Source organism: Euprymna scolopes, chromosome 5 (assembly GCF_053919585.1).
Source record: "Euprymna scolopes isolate OS-2025 chromosome 5, ASM5391958v1, whole genome shotgun sequence".
NCBI classification, from domain to species: Eukaryota; Metazoa; Mollusca; class Cephalopoda; order Sepiida; family Sepiolidae; genus Euprymna; species Euprymna scolopes.
This window is the reverse complement of record NC_136486.1, coordinates 113,790,318-113,807,392: the sequence shown is the minus strand read 5'-3', so window position 1 is coordinate 113,807,392 and position 17,075 is coordinate 113,790,318. Positions and strand designations below refer to the sequence as shown.

The following is a 17,075-nucleotide window of genomic DNA, read 5'->3' as shown; positions in this document are numbered from 1 at the left end:
AAAAAAAAAAAAAAAAAAAAAAAATTAATTTCTCAACTACATAGCATATATCTTAAAATTACTGTCTTTTTACCAATATCACATATTAGCCTCCTCCTAGACATTTAGACTTAAGTGGAACCCATAAATCTTTACCATAAACTTAATAAAAAATCTAAACATGCCAGATTAAAAGGAAACCTGGTTCTTAGTATTAGCTGCAGAATTTCTAACTTATGCTTTAAAAATTAATATTTTATGATGCAGTTCTGTACATATGAGATTTATGTAAGAATATAATTTAACAGAACTAATGGAAAAGTGGACAAACCACAAAATATAGAAAACTGATTCAAATAAACGTTTGTTATTCATATTATTTGGATTCTTCAGACTACTATTCTCATCTTAAGTGTCATTTTCATGTTTCGGTCAATGTAACATCTGACCTTCAGGTGTATCTTGTTGAATACGAGAATATTTCTGTTGAACTCCGGAATTTGAATGGAATTGCTAACTGAACCCTTTATTTATTTCACGGGAGGTCCACAAGGAGCTGTGACGCAATGGTTAGAATACTTGAAAAATGTAAAAGTGATATTCTCCTGAAGGTTGAAGGTTCAATCCTCAGTGTGGGTGATCGAGAAATACAATTGCGAATTACTTAGGACCTCTATCCAATTATGGCCGATGGAACAAGAGCATGCTACCTCTATGAAGTAAATAAAGGCTTCCATTCAAAACTGTCCAAATTCCCAAGTTCAACAAGATACACCTGAAGATGGTCGGAGGTTACATCAACTGAAATATTGTGAAAATAGCACAAGATGAGAACAGTTGTTTGAAGAATCCAAATATGAATAACCAATCCTCATATGTAAAAAAAATAAAAAAACAAACATTTGCTTGACTAATATTGCTTTCCTTTATTAACAGAAACTTATGCAAGTGAATTTGGTAAAAGTTTCTCTTAATACCGATTGGTTGTTTCATGGCATATCCTTTTCGGGTCATTTAATGCTGAATTCAATAATTTTGGATTTTATGTTTAAAGTTCTTTATATCTTCAAATATTTATTCATGGAGTTTGGCTTCATTGTTTTGTAGAGGAAAATTGTTTTTGACTTTCCAGAACATAATTGAGTTTTGTAATAGGAAATAAACAATAACATCAATGATTGGTGAATTTTAGGTAAGGAAGGCAATATCTTCAGACAAGTTGATCTAGTAGCACCGAAGTTCATACAGAACGGAAATATTAGTCAACAAATACTTTTGATTAAAATATGTCTTCTATATGTTTTGTGGTGTTTCACTCCTAACCGCTATTTTTTTTTTTTTTTTTTTTTTTAAGAATAGTTTGAGGAAGATTAAAATAAAAGTATTTCTGAGAAGCTTGTTGGAAAAGCCATGCAAAGATTTCTACAAATCTAATAATAAAAACTGAATATTTAAAAGTTTTGAGACACAAGGGGAGGTAAGAAAATAAGAACAAAGGAAAAAAAGAAACCCTGTAAATAAAGGTTTGCATATTTTGATGCATATTTTTTGTTAAAAAAAAAAAAAAAAAAACAGAAAAGAAAGAAAAAGTAGACAAATACATTTATGATAATATCAAATAAATAAATCTACAACAAAATCAAACAGCTTAAAAAGCAGAGCTTGAGTAAAAAAAAAAAAATAGAAACACACAAAATAAAAAAATCAGCCAGCCAGCCAAGCAGGCGACCATTTTTTATATTGCTTCAGCAAAGATACACAAAAAAGAATAAATTGGGAAAAGTAGTGATAAAATAATATTGGAAGATAGAAAAAGAGGGTGTGTATATCTAGCTGGTGTGTATGTGTGAAAGCAGGCTGTATCCCAAAACAGGCTTACAAGTAAGGTAGATGGGCGAGGGAAGAGGTTAAAACATAGAGAAAAGAACTGATCCAGCAAAAAAAAAAAAAAAAAAAAAAAAAAAAAAAAAAAAAAAAAAAAAAAAAAAAAAAAGCGCAAGCAAACATTTCCAAATCATAACAAAGTGCACAGGCCACAATGAGGGTTAATTTTATGACCCCCCCCTTTTTTTTCAATCAACTAAAAAAAAAAAAAAAAAAAATTTTTTTTTTTAAGACCTTATGTAGCTAACTAGCAATAAAAGTGAAAAGGGTCAGATTTGAAAACAATTGACACAACATAATATTCTTTATATATATATATATATATATATATATATATATATATATATATATATAATTAGTTATACAGTAATATTTTCTCCTAACAAGTCTACAAAGAAATAACATCAAAATGATTTAGAAAAAACAAAAGAGAAATATTCATATATGTCAAGGGATACTAAATATGCGAGTTAAATAATTTCAATGCAAAAACAAATTCTTTTTGTTTGTAAATATATTCTAAACTGAACATCGATTCATCTCATGATTTTAAAGTCACTGTTTTCTATGAATATTTTAGACATTTTTTTTCTTCAGATTATTCTGATCAAGGGAGGGGGGAATATCAAGAATTTAATAAAATTTCTTATTTAAAAAAATCTTTAAAAGATATATATTTACCTTATGATGTATCTGCATGTTATAGATGCATTATATATTATATGCACTTGTGAAAAAGATTGTTATGTTGCATGTGATAATCACTTACATACCTACTCCCCTAGTAAGACAAATTTTGCTTTCAACCCCAAACCGCCAAGTCCCACCCCTTTTTCCTTTTTATCCAATTAGCTGGATCAGCGAGTCCATTAGAGTGGGCCTGCGGAAAATGGGCAATTTTCATCATTCACAATTTTATAGCAATAAAATTGTGAATAAAAAACTCAGTTTAGTGACGTAAATATAATGTGATGAAAAATTGTGTACGACCGATAAATATTATTTTCTCATTTTTTCTTTATTTACTTTTGTTGTTAATATTAATAAATGAGGGATCGTTTAGAGTTAAAATCTATTTAGTATTACGCTTGTAATCTTAAAAAGAACATGCTTGAAATGTGTACGTATGCTGAAATAATTGCTAGAAAAAAAAAAAAAACAATGGAGTCTTCATACAAATAAAAGTTAGTGATTATTTCAGTATATGTATACATTTTAAGTTTTCTTAAAATTACAGGGGCAATACTAAATAAGATTTAAACTCTAAATGATTCCCTATTTATTCATATTTAACAAAAACAAGATAAAAGAATATTTATTCCTATATACAATTTTGCAGTACATTATGTTTAGGCCATTCAACTGTAGTTTTACCAAATTGTGATCCATAAGGAGGGAGAGAGAAAGAGAAAAAAAAAAAGAAAAGTGATGCAGTTATGTGGTCCATCAAATCTGATAAGATATTTTTCTTCAGGAAGATAAGACTCCTTCGTTTGTACCTTTACATCATTGTCATTTTTGGGCTCTAGTGGGAAAATATTTACACATGTAGCAAGATATGTTTGTATAAATAAATCTTTATCGAATACATAAAGTCAATCTCACTATGGATCTGTAGAACTATAAGTTTATCAGTTTCAATTTAATTTTGTTATCAAAATTTACTATACTATTAAGATTATCTCAATGATAATCTATTTGGAATATCATAATATAAAAAAATATTTAATCAAATCTATTTTTTTCTGATAGAGAGAGAGAGAGAGAGAGAGTAGCAGAAAACGAGCGAGCAACATTAAACTCCCTGCTACGACCATCACTCTTCCAAAAGACATTAGTTGCGAGGCAAAAGAGACATTCAATTAGAAAATGAAATAGTTTTAATACTAAAACGATTTATTTTCATTCTGACACAAGTGATCAATTCTTTTATTTATATCTGAGATATAAAAAAACATAAATGACAATTTTTATTTCTGTTAATGATGTGCATATTTTCCATGTTGCACAGAGCAAACGTTTTCTCCAAAATGGACAGAAGTAAAGAAAATCTATTGAAAATATTTGAAACGCTTTTATTTTGTTAAATAAAATACTACAGGGAAAATAAAATATCTTTCCTTCCATCTGTGGTGCCTTTCTCAGTCAACGGATGTCCATTTATTGAAATAATTTGAACTTGGTGATTAACAATTTAAACTCACCAAATTGTTACTGTAGTATATTCAGAATCATATCCTTTGAACCATATTCAATTATCTTCCCCGAATTATACTGGCAACAAGAGAATGAACTCTACTTCCGGAAACCAACAATATATCTAAAATTTGCTCACATGTAAATAAAGAACTAGATATTCTGCCCCTAGCAGTGAGCTTCGAGTTAGATGGATATATCTTAACTGCACATTATTATTCGATTTTCACACTGCAAAATTTAATTGTAGGTCCATATTATTGAAAAGGATAAAAGAATAAAGATGTAGAATTGCTGCACATCTTGAATAGTGCATGACTTTAAGACACTTCTGCACTATGCTACATAATAAATCTGTAGTTCTTGTTTGTGAATTTCTTCCAATGTTTATACTGTGATACATTACTCAACTTGCTCTGATAAATTATATTGTTTCAGTAAAAAAAGGAACAACAATATCATGAGATCTGTGTTCACGCCAGATATCCATAAAAAGGAAATGCAATTTATGTTATTTTAATCATAACTTAAAAATTATAGAAATTAAAAAATAATAAAAATGTTAAATTCAGTATTTGAAACAGGAGTTCATGTGGATCCTCTTGGATTTCAGAGAACTACCATGGAACTTCCGAGAGTTTAAAGACTATTAATTTACTGTAATTTAAATCATTTATTCTGCCTCACTCCCATTTCAAACAATGCTGGACATGTCCTTGGGCCCCACCCAAAAAATGAAATATAAAATGCAAAAAATATTAAAAAAACAACAAAAAAGTGTACTATAGTGTTATGGTTTAACAAATTCAGATAAGCTTTCCTCTTTCAATCCTGGGCAATGCCAGGTATCTTCTTAATAGTAAATAATATCTCTATAAAAATAAAGTTTATCTGGAATACTTATATAGCATGAAAATAAACTTTTCAAATTAGAGTCAGGCTTAATCAAGACATGAAGGCCTTACACAAAGAGCCCAATATCAATTTAGATAGAGCTTCATAAAAATAATGAACAAAAATAAATGTGGCTTATCATATAAGCCACATTTATTTTTTCAGAAATAATCATATTTTAAAATAGGAAATCCCAATCAAAGTAATTACCCTGAACAGCTAACTCCACATTGTATCATTCTCATAATTTCTCTCCATGCAACAAATGACCTCAATCCATGTTTATATAGGATTTAAGAATCTGACAAAAACTGAGTACCAGAGACAATGTGACAAAACATTTGTTTGTTAATATTGTTGCGTGAAATACAATTAGGAATATATATGGCCAGGTGCAACTAGCCTCCCATACATGGCCAGGCGCAACTAGCCCCCCCCCCCCCATACACGGCCAGGGCAGTTGCAACTAGCTCCCCCCACACACAGCTAGGGCAGGCGCAACTAGTCCCCCTCCATGCACGGCCAGGGCAGGCGCAACTAGCCATCCCCACCCCCCATACACGGCCAGGGCAGGCGCAACTAGCCCTCCATACACGGCCAGGCACAACTAGCCCTCCATATGCGGTCTTAAAGTTCTTGAAATTGGACATAATATTGTTAACTTTCAAACAAACAAAAAAAATAAAATTAAAAGTCCAACTCTCAAATCATAATTAATGATTCTCCCAAATATGAAGCCAACTTTCAAAAAGCCTCACTTTCAAATCATAATCAACAAGTCATAATTAGAGAGCTAGGACAACAGTATATTCTTTTCATTGTTTTGACTCTTGTGTGTATCCATTGATATCTTATGCTTTTATATAGAGTGATGTGGTTCTCAGTTTATATCCTGTGTCTGTGTCGGATATATACTCGAGTAAAAAAATTTAAAATAATATGCTGTTGTCATAGCTCTAGTCATAATTAACAAGTCTTTATAACACGACCACATCAATCCTCAAAAGACCAACTCACAAATTGTAATCAACAATTTTGAAACATGACAATGCTAATGAAGATCTGACTCAAATAAACAATTTGAGGAAACATGTAAATTTTTTCTCTTTTTCTCTTGTTGAACAACTAGTAGCACTAACTTTACTTTCTCAAGACAGTTTGCAATCTAAATAAAAATTGACAGCACTCTTTCACTGACACCACAAACTCTTAACTTTGATGTGTTCTCAGCTGTCAAACACAACTTCCTGTCCTTCACGATTCGTTCTTAACTTAGCTATTTCCCTCATATGCAGATTAATGCTTTCATATTTAAAACCACAAATCTCTCTCTCTCTCTCTCATATATATATATATATATATATATATAAGCAAACGTGTATGTGTGTGTGTTCGCTTTTTGTGCATGTCCAAGAAAGGCTTTTTTCCATGAAGCGACTGGTTGGCTCACTCCTTAAAACTTTTTATATCATGTCTAAATAATAATATCCACGAGTTAACAGGGGGTCGCCTGTCTATTTAATTTGCCCTAGTTTGAAAAGCTAAATATTCCACATTTTTCGATCGCCGCATGTGGATTGGGCTTTTTCGTATAATAAAAGCAAAAAGAAGCTTAAGACATCGTTCCCGGTGCGATCGCCAGGAATGTCAAAAAGCAATCAGCTTTGATCAAAGTGGAGTTTCTCCTTATATCAGACAATTGCTATTCAATTTGGACAATCCCCTTTTTATGGGGAGCTGCCCCCCCCCCATTTGGGGGAAACAAAAAAATAAATAAAATATAAAAAAGCTGCCCTGCAGTAAATAAAATACTGCCCCGCAGTTAAAGTTAACCTCATTAAGTCATTAAGTATGGGCACCTGCCAATTTTTAATACTTAAATAAATTCAAACATGTTTCCGTTACTATTTCTTGGTGGCCCAGTGGTTAACATCGCACGTTTTATTTTTTTCAACTTCACCTCAGGGCTTCAGGTTCAATCCTTCATACTTACCTACCAAAACTTTTTTTTTAATTATTTTAACCCCCCCCCCTCTCCCAACACAAACACCCGGGCAACGATTTTTTTTTTTTTTATTATTCTTTTTTGATTTACCCAAAACTACACACACCTCCAAACACCCGGGCAACGCCGGGTACCCCCCCCCACTCTCTCTCGCTAGTCTATAATAAGTGGTAAATATGAGGCGTTAAAATTCATCCTTCATTAATAATTGCAGCTGAATTTTTTAGATCCCATAAATTTCATTCTGTATTCCATCTCTCAGCACCTCTACTGATCTCTTCCATAATTCTAATCTCAACATAAAAGGTTCCAAAACATTTAACTCATTTCCTCAGGTTTTAACATGCATCCCTACTATTAGATGTCTTTTTACCAAAATTAGGCTGATGCTTTGCAACCTTCCAGAGGTTGAATTTGACTTAGAGAAGACTAAAGTAGATCTAATTTTTCTGTGTGAAACTGGCATTAATTTGTCAACTTCTACTGTTGATTTTGTGATTAAAGGTTACTCAAACATCACGTCAAAACCCAACCCTCAAGATTGTCATTTATCATCCCCACATAGAGTTACTACCTTTGAGAGCATCTGAGAAAATTGACGATATTCTCTTTTGTTTACCTTCCGCCAGCATTCATGTTTGTGGTGACTTGAATGTTAACAATGTTGAATGGCTGGTCCACTCAAACAAGACGTGATCAAAGGAGATTTGTTTGTAACAACTTTTTTTCTTGCTTTATAATATGACAGATTATTACGAAATCTATATGCATAAAAGATACTGATGTAGATTGCATAAGTCTTCTTAATCTTTTCCTGACAACCTCTCCTGAACTATGCTCATCCACTATTTTCTGTTGAGATTTTCCAATCACCTAGCTGTTTCAATTAAGATCAAAATTAAATGTATGTTCCTTTCCATGGGTGATTGAATCAGCTTCAGGTTTTTCATATCAGAAATTCCTCTGAATTTCATGCTTGACAAAGAATGTGTCCTTCACTGCATCCAATTTAACTGAATAGAGAACTCCACACCCTCCAAGAAATTCCAACAGAAATCAGACAACCAGTGTTAGTACTATCTTGAATATGCCACTGCTCTGCAAAATCGCTATTTTAATTACTTTCAATATAATGCAACCAAAACTGCTTTTAGAATTGTCTGCAATTACTGCAAAAGTTATATAAAATGTGAGATAGTCGTACATCGAATCCTTTAAATACAGAGTGGTTGAACAGAGTTTTGGTTTCTATGAGTTTCCAGAACTAGCTTCTATTCTTACAAAGCCGTTCAATTGTTGCCTTGAAAAACTTTGTCATCAACACTCTGATCCCTATCTGGCATCAATTGAAATGAATGGCTCTCGTCTTGGAGAGGCCTTATGTTTTAACAAGCTTCTGGGCTTGACCTTTACTTCTGATCTTAAATGGAACACATACAAAAATCTGTTGCAAAGGTCGCTGGAAAAATGGTGGGATCCTTCTATCGATCCAGTAGATATCTCATTGCTGATGTAATTCTCTATATAAGAGCCAGGTATGTCCAAGGATGGAGTACTGTTGCCACATCTGGCCAGGAGTTGCAAGAAAGGACTTGTCCTGCCTTGATAGAGTTCAAAATACACTCTGTAGCCTCGTAGGAGATGTCTGCAATGTCTTTCTCACAAAAGAGATGTTGCGAGTTTGCTTTATCGTTATTTTCATGGAAAGTGTTCGACTGAGCTTTAATCTATGGTCCCCCCTTCGCCAAACTTTCACAAGAAACACTCGTCTAGCTGAAAACACTATCAATAATTCCCCCCACTCTTTATCTGTGCCTAAACCTAAACGTAGATTCCATGAACAAAGATTCTTTCTTAGAACTGCACGCCTGTGGAATTGTCTTCCATTTTCCTGCTTTCCAGCTGACTACAATATGGTTGTCTTCAAGTCTTGATGAGTCGTCTCACTTGTTAACAAATTTACCGAATTTCCATTACTAACGATTACTATATTGTCCAATTTCTATTGTACACTCTTTAACCCTTATCCTCGAGTGGCCTCTTGCCCTTGATAAGTGGTAATGTCTATGTAAAAAAAAAAAAAAAAAGAAAAAAAAAGCAGTCTTGTGTGGATCATGAGTAAGTTGCTTGAATTTGTGATAAATCAAGAAGTTGTCAATCACTTTTGCAAAACAGTCTACTCACTGATAAGCAATATGAATATCATCCTGCAAGCTCAACAGCTGATGTGCTGACTGTAATATCAAACAGGATCAGTGAATCTATTGACAGGGGCTTTATTTTAAGAGCAATAGGTCTTGGCATATCAAAGGTCTTTGGCAGAAAGGTTGACTTCACAAGTTTGCTAGTTATGGAATATCTGGAAATTTCTTTTAAACAATCAAATCCTTTCTCTCTGATAGGTTTTTAAGAGTACTCATCGATTTGGCAAACATCTGTTCATATAGTATCAACGTTTTCATGCTACAAGGATCCACTCTGGACCCAACTCTCCTCCTGATCTTCATTAATGAACTACCAAATCACATTTTAAGATTGTTAACATTCATGCTGATCACACAACTTCAAAGAGCATGCATGATCAGGATATTTTTTATTCTATTTACCAACCTGGGCAGGTTGTGCAATGAGAAAAAAATGTGGCTGGTTTCTTTTAATATATAAAAACCAAACTTCTCTCCTTTCACCACCAATGCTCAGATCTGAAACTGAAATGAATTGTTCTTTCTTGAAGACTTTACTTTGTTAAGCTTCAAGGACCGACTTTTACTCATAACCTAAAGTGAAAGACTTACATGAAATCCACTAAGGTAGCTAGAATAATAATTGGATCACAAAAGAGCCATTGCTAGTCTGTTTACTCTGCTATTATGTTCATAATAGGTGCTCAGCTGATCTCCAATCTAGAGCTCTCTCCTTTATGTGAAACAGTTACAGCAAAAACACATCTAGCTACAGCCATTGTAAATATTCTTCCTTTCTCTCACGTATTTAAGACTAAACAAAATTTCCACAAGCATAGTATCTTTCCAAGAACTGTCTGACTATAACATGGTCATTTTCAAATCTAATGTTAACAAATTCTTGTTGCGTCATCCTTTTACATGACTTCCTTCTGACTAGCCTCAACCATTGTCATATATTCTCACATTGTTGTTTGAGTATTCCTGACAAATTCATTGACCCTTATCCTCAAGTAGCCTTTAGGATAAGAAATGACCCATTAGCAAAGAAAAAAAAAAAAGAACACCTAGCATTCTCTAAATAAATTAGAAGTGCTAATTAATGAAAGTATCATTTCTGAAGAATAGCACATTAAGATAATGGCAACATTCCTTTTTAAAGATAAAGAAGCACCACACGTAATCAATGTCGCCATAAAAAAAATACGGAACTGTAAGTATCATAAAAGAAATAATTATATAAAATGCCTCCATATAAAATTGCAAAATTCAATGATAAATATGTGATCTCAAGTGTTTATTTTGTACAAAATTGTTTCTTTTGAAAAACTTTCATCAGTTTACGAGAGCTTATATAAAATAAATGAAAATTGTATAAAAACATGCTTTATGCAAGATACATAGAAAACAGCAATTGAAAAGTTTTGAAAAATATCAAATTAAAGATGCATCAATAAACTTTGAGTTTATTTTAAGTGATCGTTTGAAAAAAAAAAAAAATGAATTAAAAGACGAAAGTATTTCAGAAAAGAAAACAAAAGTACAAGACAATAAAAGTAAAAAATATAATTTAGTTTTCCAAATCGCAGTAAAGTCCACAAACTGATCAGATGAAATATAAAAAGGGGGAAAATGGCCTTTGAAAGAAAGAAAAAAAAAGAAAAAAAGATCAACTATAACATTAATTTTTTTAATTATTTTAATTTGATTAATCATCGGTTTCCTTCAATCAGGATATAAATTTCTAATATGAAAAAGAAACAAATTGTGAATATATTATCTACAAGAAAAGATGATTAGTTTATTATTTCTTTTTTTCTTTTATTTTTTTAAATTTTGCTGAAAAAGGTTCAGCTACATTAAGTAGGTGATTAGATATATAAAGAGCGAAACATCACAAAATGACAATTGACATGCAGAAGTGAATAAGAGACCAAGAATCAATTGAAATGCCATTCCCAATCAAAAGGCAAAAATATTGTAAGGGATTAAAAATACTAGCACACAATAGAAGCCAAGTCGTTACTTGAACCACCCAATCAATTGGGAATTTTATTTTTCACTGTAAATTTTATATATAAAATTGACAAATTTTGATTGATTTTTATATTGAATTTCATTACATACATACATGTAAGCTGATAGTAAACCAAATAGAATTTGTATCATTATATTGTATCATATTGCAACTAGATTTGTTTAAATGATGAAATAAATGTTATCTGTTTGTGTATATTCCCAATATCTGTTTTATAATAAAGTACAGAATATTTAGTGCTGCTATATTGAACAAACAAATCGAAATATTGGATTTAAAGTAAAAACAAATAGTACCTATGTAATTGTCCTGGCACAATTAGTAATATATCCAACAATTATAGAAAACAATAAGGCAGAAAAATAATTATTAATGAAAAAAGAAATTTGTGAAATGAAGCAAAATCACTATTACGTTTACTAAAAAGAGATAAGTGAACAGGGGAGAATCAATTAAGTTCTGTTGTTTATGTCACGTGACGAGCATGATTTAAAATGTCAAATAAATTTTATTCTCATCTAAATTTATCGAAAACGGTTTTCATTATTATTTTTCTACCTTATTTCTTTCCATAATTTTTGGATATATTACTATTTGTGACATGACAATTACATAGGTTTCCATTTGTTTCACTTGAAATTCAATATTTAGATTTTTATTTATTCATTATAGAAGGACCAAATATTTTTAACATTTTAATTACTAAAAATTACTGAAATTGAGCAAAAATGATAAATTACAATAAATGAAGAGAGTTAACTGTTCTTTTGGGAGATAGCTACATTAATAAAAATGTGAGTTTAGAAATTTTAAACAAATCCCTTTATCTCCATATTAGTGCAGATTGCAAAATTGTACCCTGTTGAATGCATTCCTTTCATTTCCTCTACCCCTTCTTTGTTGTTGGCCGCACTAAAAGCCTCAAAAAACGTTCATATTTTGAAAAATGAAAACAAGAATTGTGAACTATAATTGGTCAGGTTAAAAACTAATATAAAAAAAATTCTTTTGATAATTGTTTACATAAAATATTTTTTCATTAAAATTATCAAATTCTTCGCTTTTTTCCCCCTTAATCTTTCTATTAATTTTCTCCTGTTACCTTGTTTGGATTTTTATACCAAAGTTTTCAATTGTCTTTTCTCAGTCATTTACATAAACTATCAGAAAATGCCAACTTCAGCACAGCTCATATATAAACTGCAATGGCACCCAAATTAAAAAAAAAAAAAAAAAATTATTCCATAAAAGGTTTAGAAAAAAGATGGGCTGCAAACATAAAATGTGTTAAGAAAAATTCTCAAGCTATTAAAAGTAATATTCAGGCATTTATTTTAAGAACGATATCAGTTTTAATCGCCTTTTTTTTTTTTTTTCGCATTATCAATTTGATTTTTTTGTAAGAATGCTGTCATAAAGAACCAACTGTATGTTTAAGTTTTTATATTTTGTCAGGTGTTAGAAGATAATTTGCATGTCACAAAAATTACTTACTGTTTTATAAAAGAGTCCCTGTTATTTGTTTTTTTTTTTTTAGAAAAGAAAAAAAAAACTAACTTAATAAAACCTTTTTGTAAGACAAATGTTAAAATGAAAAACAAGTTGGTTTACTGAATGACAAATGCAAGAATAGAACTTTGTTGTAATAAGTACTAATACTTACATTCAATAAAACGAAAAACAGAATTTTAGGAAATTTTACAAATTACCTCCCTTTTCACTACCAAAATTAAGACTCCAGTAATAAATAGTTTAACAGGAATAATAAGACTTTATTTGAAATGAAAATAAGGACAACTTTTTGCATCTAAATTATTAACTGAAGAGTTTTCATGATTATTGCCCATAGTTGTAAAAATCAGATTCTGTAATTATGGAGGATTCATTTACATTTTTCACAATCTTGCATGAACACTAGCCCAGTCAAAATCATAAAAAGCAGTACAAATGAGAGTAGAAATATATAATATAAAATGTACACTTAAATAAATGATGCTAATATAGATGTACATAAATATGTAGGAAAAACAAAAGAAAGGAGTGTCCAAATGAAGCCAACAGATGGAACAAGTAAAACAGAGAGGTGGGGTATATACACACCATTGTCACTGCTGATTAAGCATTGATAGATTGGGCTAGTGTTAAGAGTTGTATAATGTATAAAATTAGATTTTTAGGGTCTTCACTAAAAAAGTTTGATTTTCACGAATCCGATAATTTTTACTTTTTAAACAACATTGTAAATAATTAATCTGACACGATCCTTAAAGTGATTTTATCTAACAGAAAATCAACCTCTCAAATTGGCTGTTCATAAATGATTCCAGAACCAAAGTAAACAATTCCAAGAAATTTTGTATGTACAGGGTGTCCCACAAAAATCCAACAAATTTAGTAAAATTGAAAAGAGATGACAGCCATTAATAATGAAAGCATCGTTAAAATAGAAGGAAAAACACAAACGCTAGACGTGTTCAATGTGTTTTCCGTGAGAGACTGCAGAATGATAAAAATGGTCTAGCTAACTTTCAGTTGTCGTTTGAATAACTTCAAGTGGGATATTGTTTGAAGCTTTGTCAACTTAAGGACTTCATGTCTGCGATCTCTCTCCTCTCTAATTGAAGATGATGTAACAGTAAATTATAAATGGAAAAATCTATCATGTTGAGATTTGAAATTTCCTAATGACATTTAATTCAATGAAATTAAAAGTATTGGTTCCAAGCCAAGCAACACTGTCCTTGAATGTATGGCCTTTGCTTCATTTATCTGCTCCCATTAGTTGAACATTTATACATAGTGAAATACTTTTACTTGTAATGGCCATCACTTTTATCGGATTAAGCTGACTTCCTCCTAATCAAATACAGAGTATTTGAAAATCACAACTGGCTTTACCAATACTGAATAAGGTAACACAATATGATTAACTAATATCGGCGCTAAAGTCAAGTCCTCCTCACTGTGGCAAAGTGATAACATCATAGTGTAAGGGCTATGATGTTGGGAACTTCAGTTACTGCTACTGTATTGGTCTGTGATCTATTTTTTTGCCTTCATTCTTTCCCAATTAATTGCTTTACATTATGAAACCAATGTACATGCTGAAATGTGCATGTAAATACATAATGTTGGCTTAAATATCAATTTCATTTTCTTTTATTGTGGGACATCCTGTATAAAGAACTCAATATATTTTCAAATAGTTTTGTAACAAAACTACATCATATATATTTGGTTTTTCTGAATAGTTGTTCAGTCAAGTCAATTTTATAATTATCGTTTACATGGGTTTCAATTCCGTTTTTTTTTTTTTTTTTTTTTTTTTTTTTTTTGCTTTTTGTATGTATAACATTTTTTTTCACAAATTAAAAGAGATGTATTGGTAAAATTATTTGAGCTTGACAGTAACATGATAAATCTTTATATGTTGAAGAATAGATATTGACAAAAAAAGGGGAGGGGTAATTCTATGTGAGGTTAAAGCATACGGTTTCGTTTAGGCATATATCAAAAGACAAGTGAAACGTTCAGTTTTTCATAAAAATGTTATATTCGATCCCCTCTTTTTTTTTTTTTTAAGGACATCAGACTGTGAAATATTAAAAGTTCTATTAACACCTATAATTTACATGGTTTTGTGTTTTCCATACGAGGTATTTTTTATTTTTCAAATCTGAAGAAATTAATTTTTGCTAAGAAATATTCTAAATTACAGCAAAAACAGATTAATCATGTCCTTATGTAAGATTTATTAGTAGCAGTAGTATAGTACCATCTCCAGTCTTATTTTGTTTTTTAGAATCTAAGTAGTAAATAATCAGAGTTAATTTTGGATCATGAGTTACTTCATTAAAATCTACTTGGAACTTGTGAAAGTGTCATCATACTGGATTTCATTTTAATGAGCAAAGCAAATTGCACATAACTTAAAATTCTGGTATTTATATTAGTTTAAGATCTGCTGCCTCCTAAAATAACCAAAATCTAAAGTAATGTCTTGGCTAAAAAATAAGAAAGCAGCATATAGCATCAAGCAAAAAATATTCCCATTTTACAACAACTGTATGAAGCACATATGTTGAAATGTTTTTGTTTTTAATAAAAAGGGCAGAAAAAAAAACTGTCAACTGCCAGCACGCACACACCACAACAGGACATAAAACTACAAGAGAACTACTTAAGATTACTTACCTGCGGAAACAAGGAAACAAAAGATTCATTTAAAGCATCATATCAAGACAAAAAAATACTTTGATTTTAATACTACTATGCACGATTTCAAACAGTGGCCTAAGATCGATTTCTTTTTATCAATTGCATAAGAATTTTAAAAATTATATTGATAAAAAAAAAAAGTAACTTTCTGACAATGTACAAAAAATTTTAATAAACCCGTTTTAAAAAAGTTCAACATTTATGATAAAAGGTGCATTATTTTCTTTATTTTCATTAAAAAAAAAAATAAGGTACATTTAATAACTTATTTCCAGAAACAATGAGATTTTAAAAAGAAAACAAAACTTTTCAACACAAAGTATTCACAGTATTTCTTCATTACTAAACTTTTTAGCCCATTAAAAACAGGCAAAAGTTAGATTTAGTGCTTTCTGTCAAGTAAATGTGATGTTGAGGTGACCGCATGAAGCCCTATTAATCCCTAACTGTGCATTGACTAGAACAAAGGTTCATACCAAATTTCAGCCAGATCAACCCAGTAGATTCAGAACAACATGAAACAGACATACAGATTAAGAGAAATATAATATAGATACATTAGCAATGCAAATTGTAAATAATTCTTTATTTAAAACATTGTATTCAATAAACAAATGTTGTAAGTTACATAAACAAATCAGTTAAATAACCTATGCAACATTATGCATTGTTATATTTTTATGGTTGATGATTTATAATAATACACATTGTCCGTTTCAAAATATGCCAGCTGCTTGATTTTATATACTGAATTGTCTCCCTTAGTGTTACTTACTGTTTATATCGCTAAGTAGAAATAGTAATACTAAGGGAGATAATTTAGTATATAAAATTAGAAACAGCTGATTCAACAGAGGAAGTAAGAATTGTTCAAAATAGCAATAAATAACGATTAGTATAATGATGAATATGACGTACTTAGTTTAAATGAAAATTAATTTTACTGTAATGGCAGCAGAATGCCAGTTTTGACAGTTATTATTTGCACCACCTATGTTCCCTTACAAATATACATACATATCTATCTAAATAACAATCAGAATGTATGTTCATTACTAACAGGCAAACTAAGAAACTACTGAACCGATTGCCTTGAAATTTTGCTATAGCATTTTAATTGCATAAATGCATGTTTTTATATAGAAATCATTATTTATTTAACAAATTATTTGGTTTTCTTTGTTACGAAGTGTCCATTTTTATTATATGGGAATTATAATCGGGCATGTGACAGCCTTTTTTTTCTTTCTTTCTTTCTTTGTTTAGTAGCAAGTATATTACTTTCTCGCTTTCTGATTTACTTTGTTGACAGACTATACATTTTCATCCCTTTCTTTAAACTTTCTTTCTGGGTGGATTTCAACGATAAAACGCTAAACTTTCACGTAAATCTATATATCTATAAAAGTGAAATTTGTGTGTGTGTGTGTGTGTGTGTGTGTGTGTGTGTGTGTGTGTGTGTGTGTATATGCACGTGCACACATTGCCCTACCAAACTACTCTGTCAATTTTCAGTCTACGGACTCGAGATTTGACAAGGGGTATTGAGATTTCGGAAAATCTTTTTAATCAGTTTTCAGCTAGAAATTTGGTTGTCAAAGTTCAATGATTTGACCTTTGAAAACTCTAACAAACTCCTCTGCCGATTTTGGGTCTAAACACTTGACATTTTAGATGT

At 30.8% G+C, this 17,075-nt stretch overlaps 1 protein-coding gene across 24 annotated transcripts in view; it reads right to left on the bottom strand.

Annotated features, from left to right (window-relative positions):
* Positions 1-17,075, bottom strand: part of LOC145276958 (casein kinase I-like) — a 464,141-nt gene that overhangs the window by 69,243 nt on the left and 377,823 nt on the right. For 11 of the 24 annotated variants that reach the window (XR_013868063.1, XM_080128477.1, XM_080128483.1 and 8 more), the window contains one exon: positions 12,674-12,691. The exons of the other annotated variants lie outside the window; for them this stretch is intronic. Coding sequence is in view for 10 of the 11 variants with exons in the window: in XM_080128477.1 (XP_079984603.1) it covers positions 12,674-12,691 (18 nt within the window). In the remaining variant the exon portion in view is untranslated. The remainder of the gene's footprint in view (positions 1-12,673; positions 12,692-17,075) is intronic. 24 annotated transcript variants of the gene reach the window in all.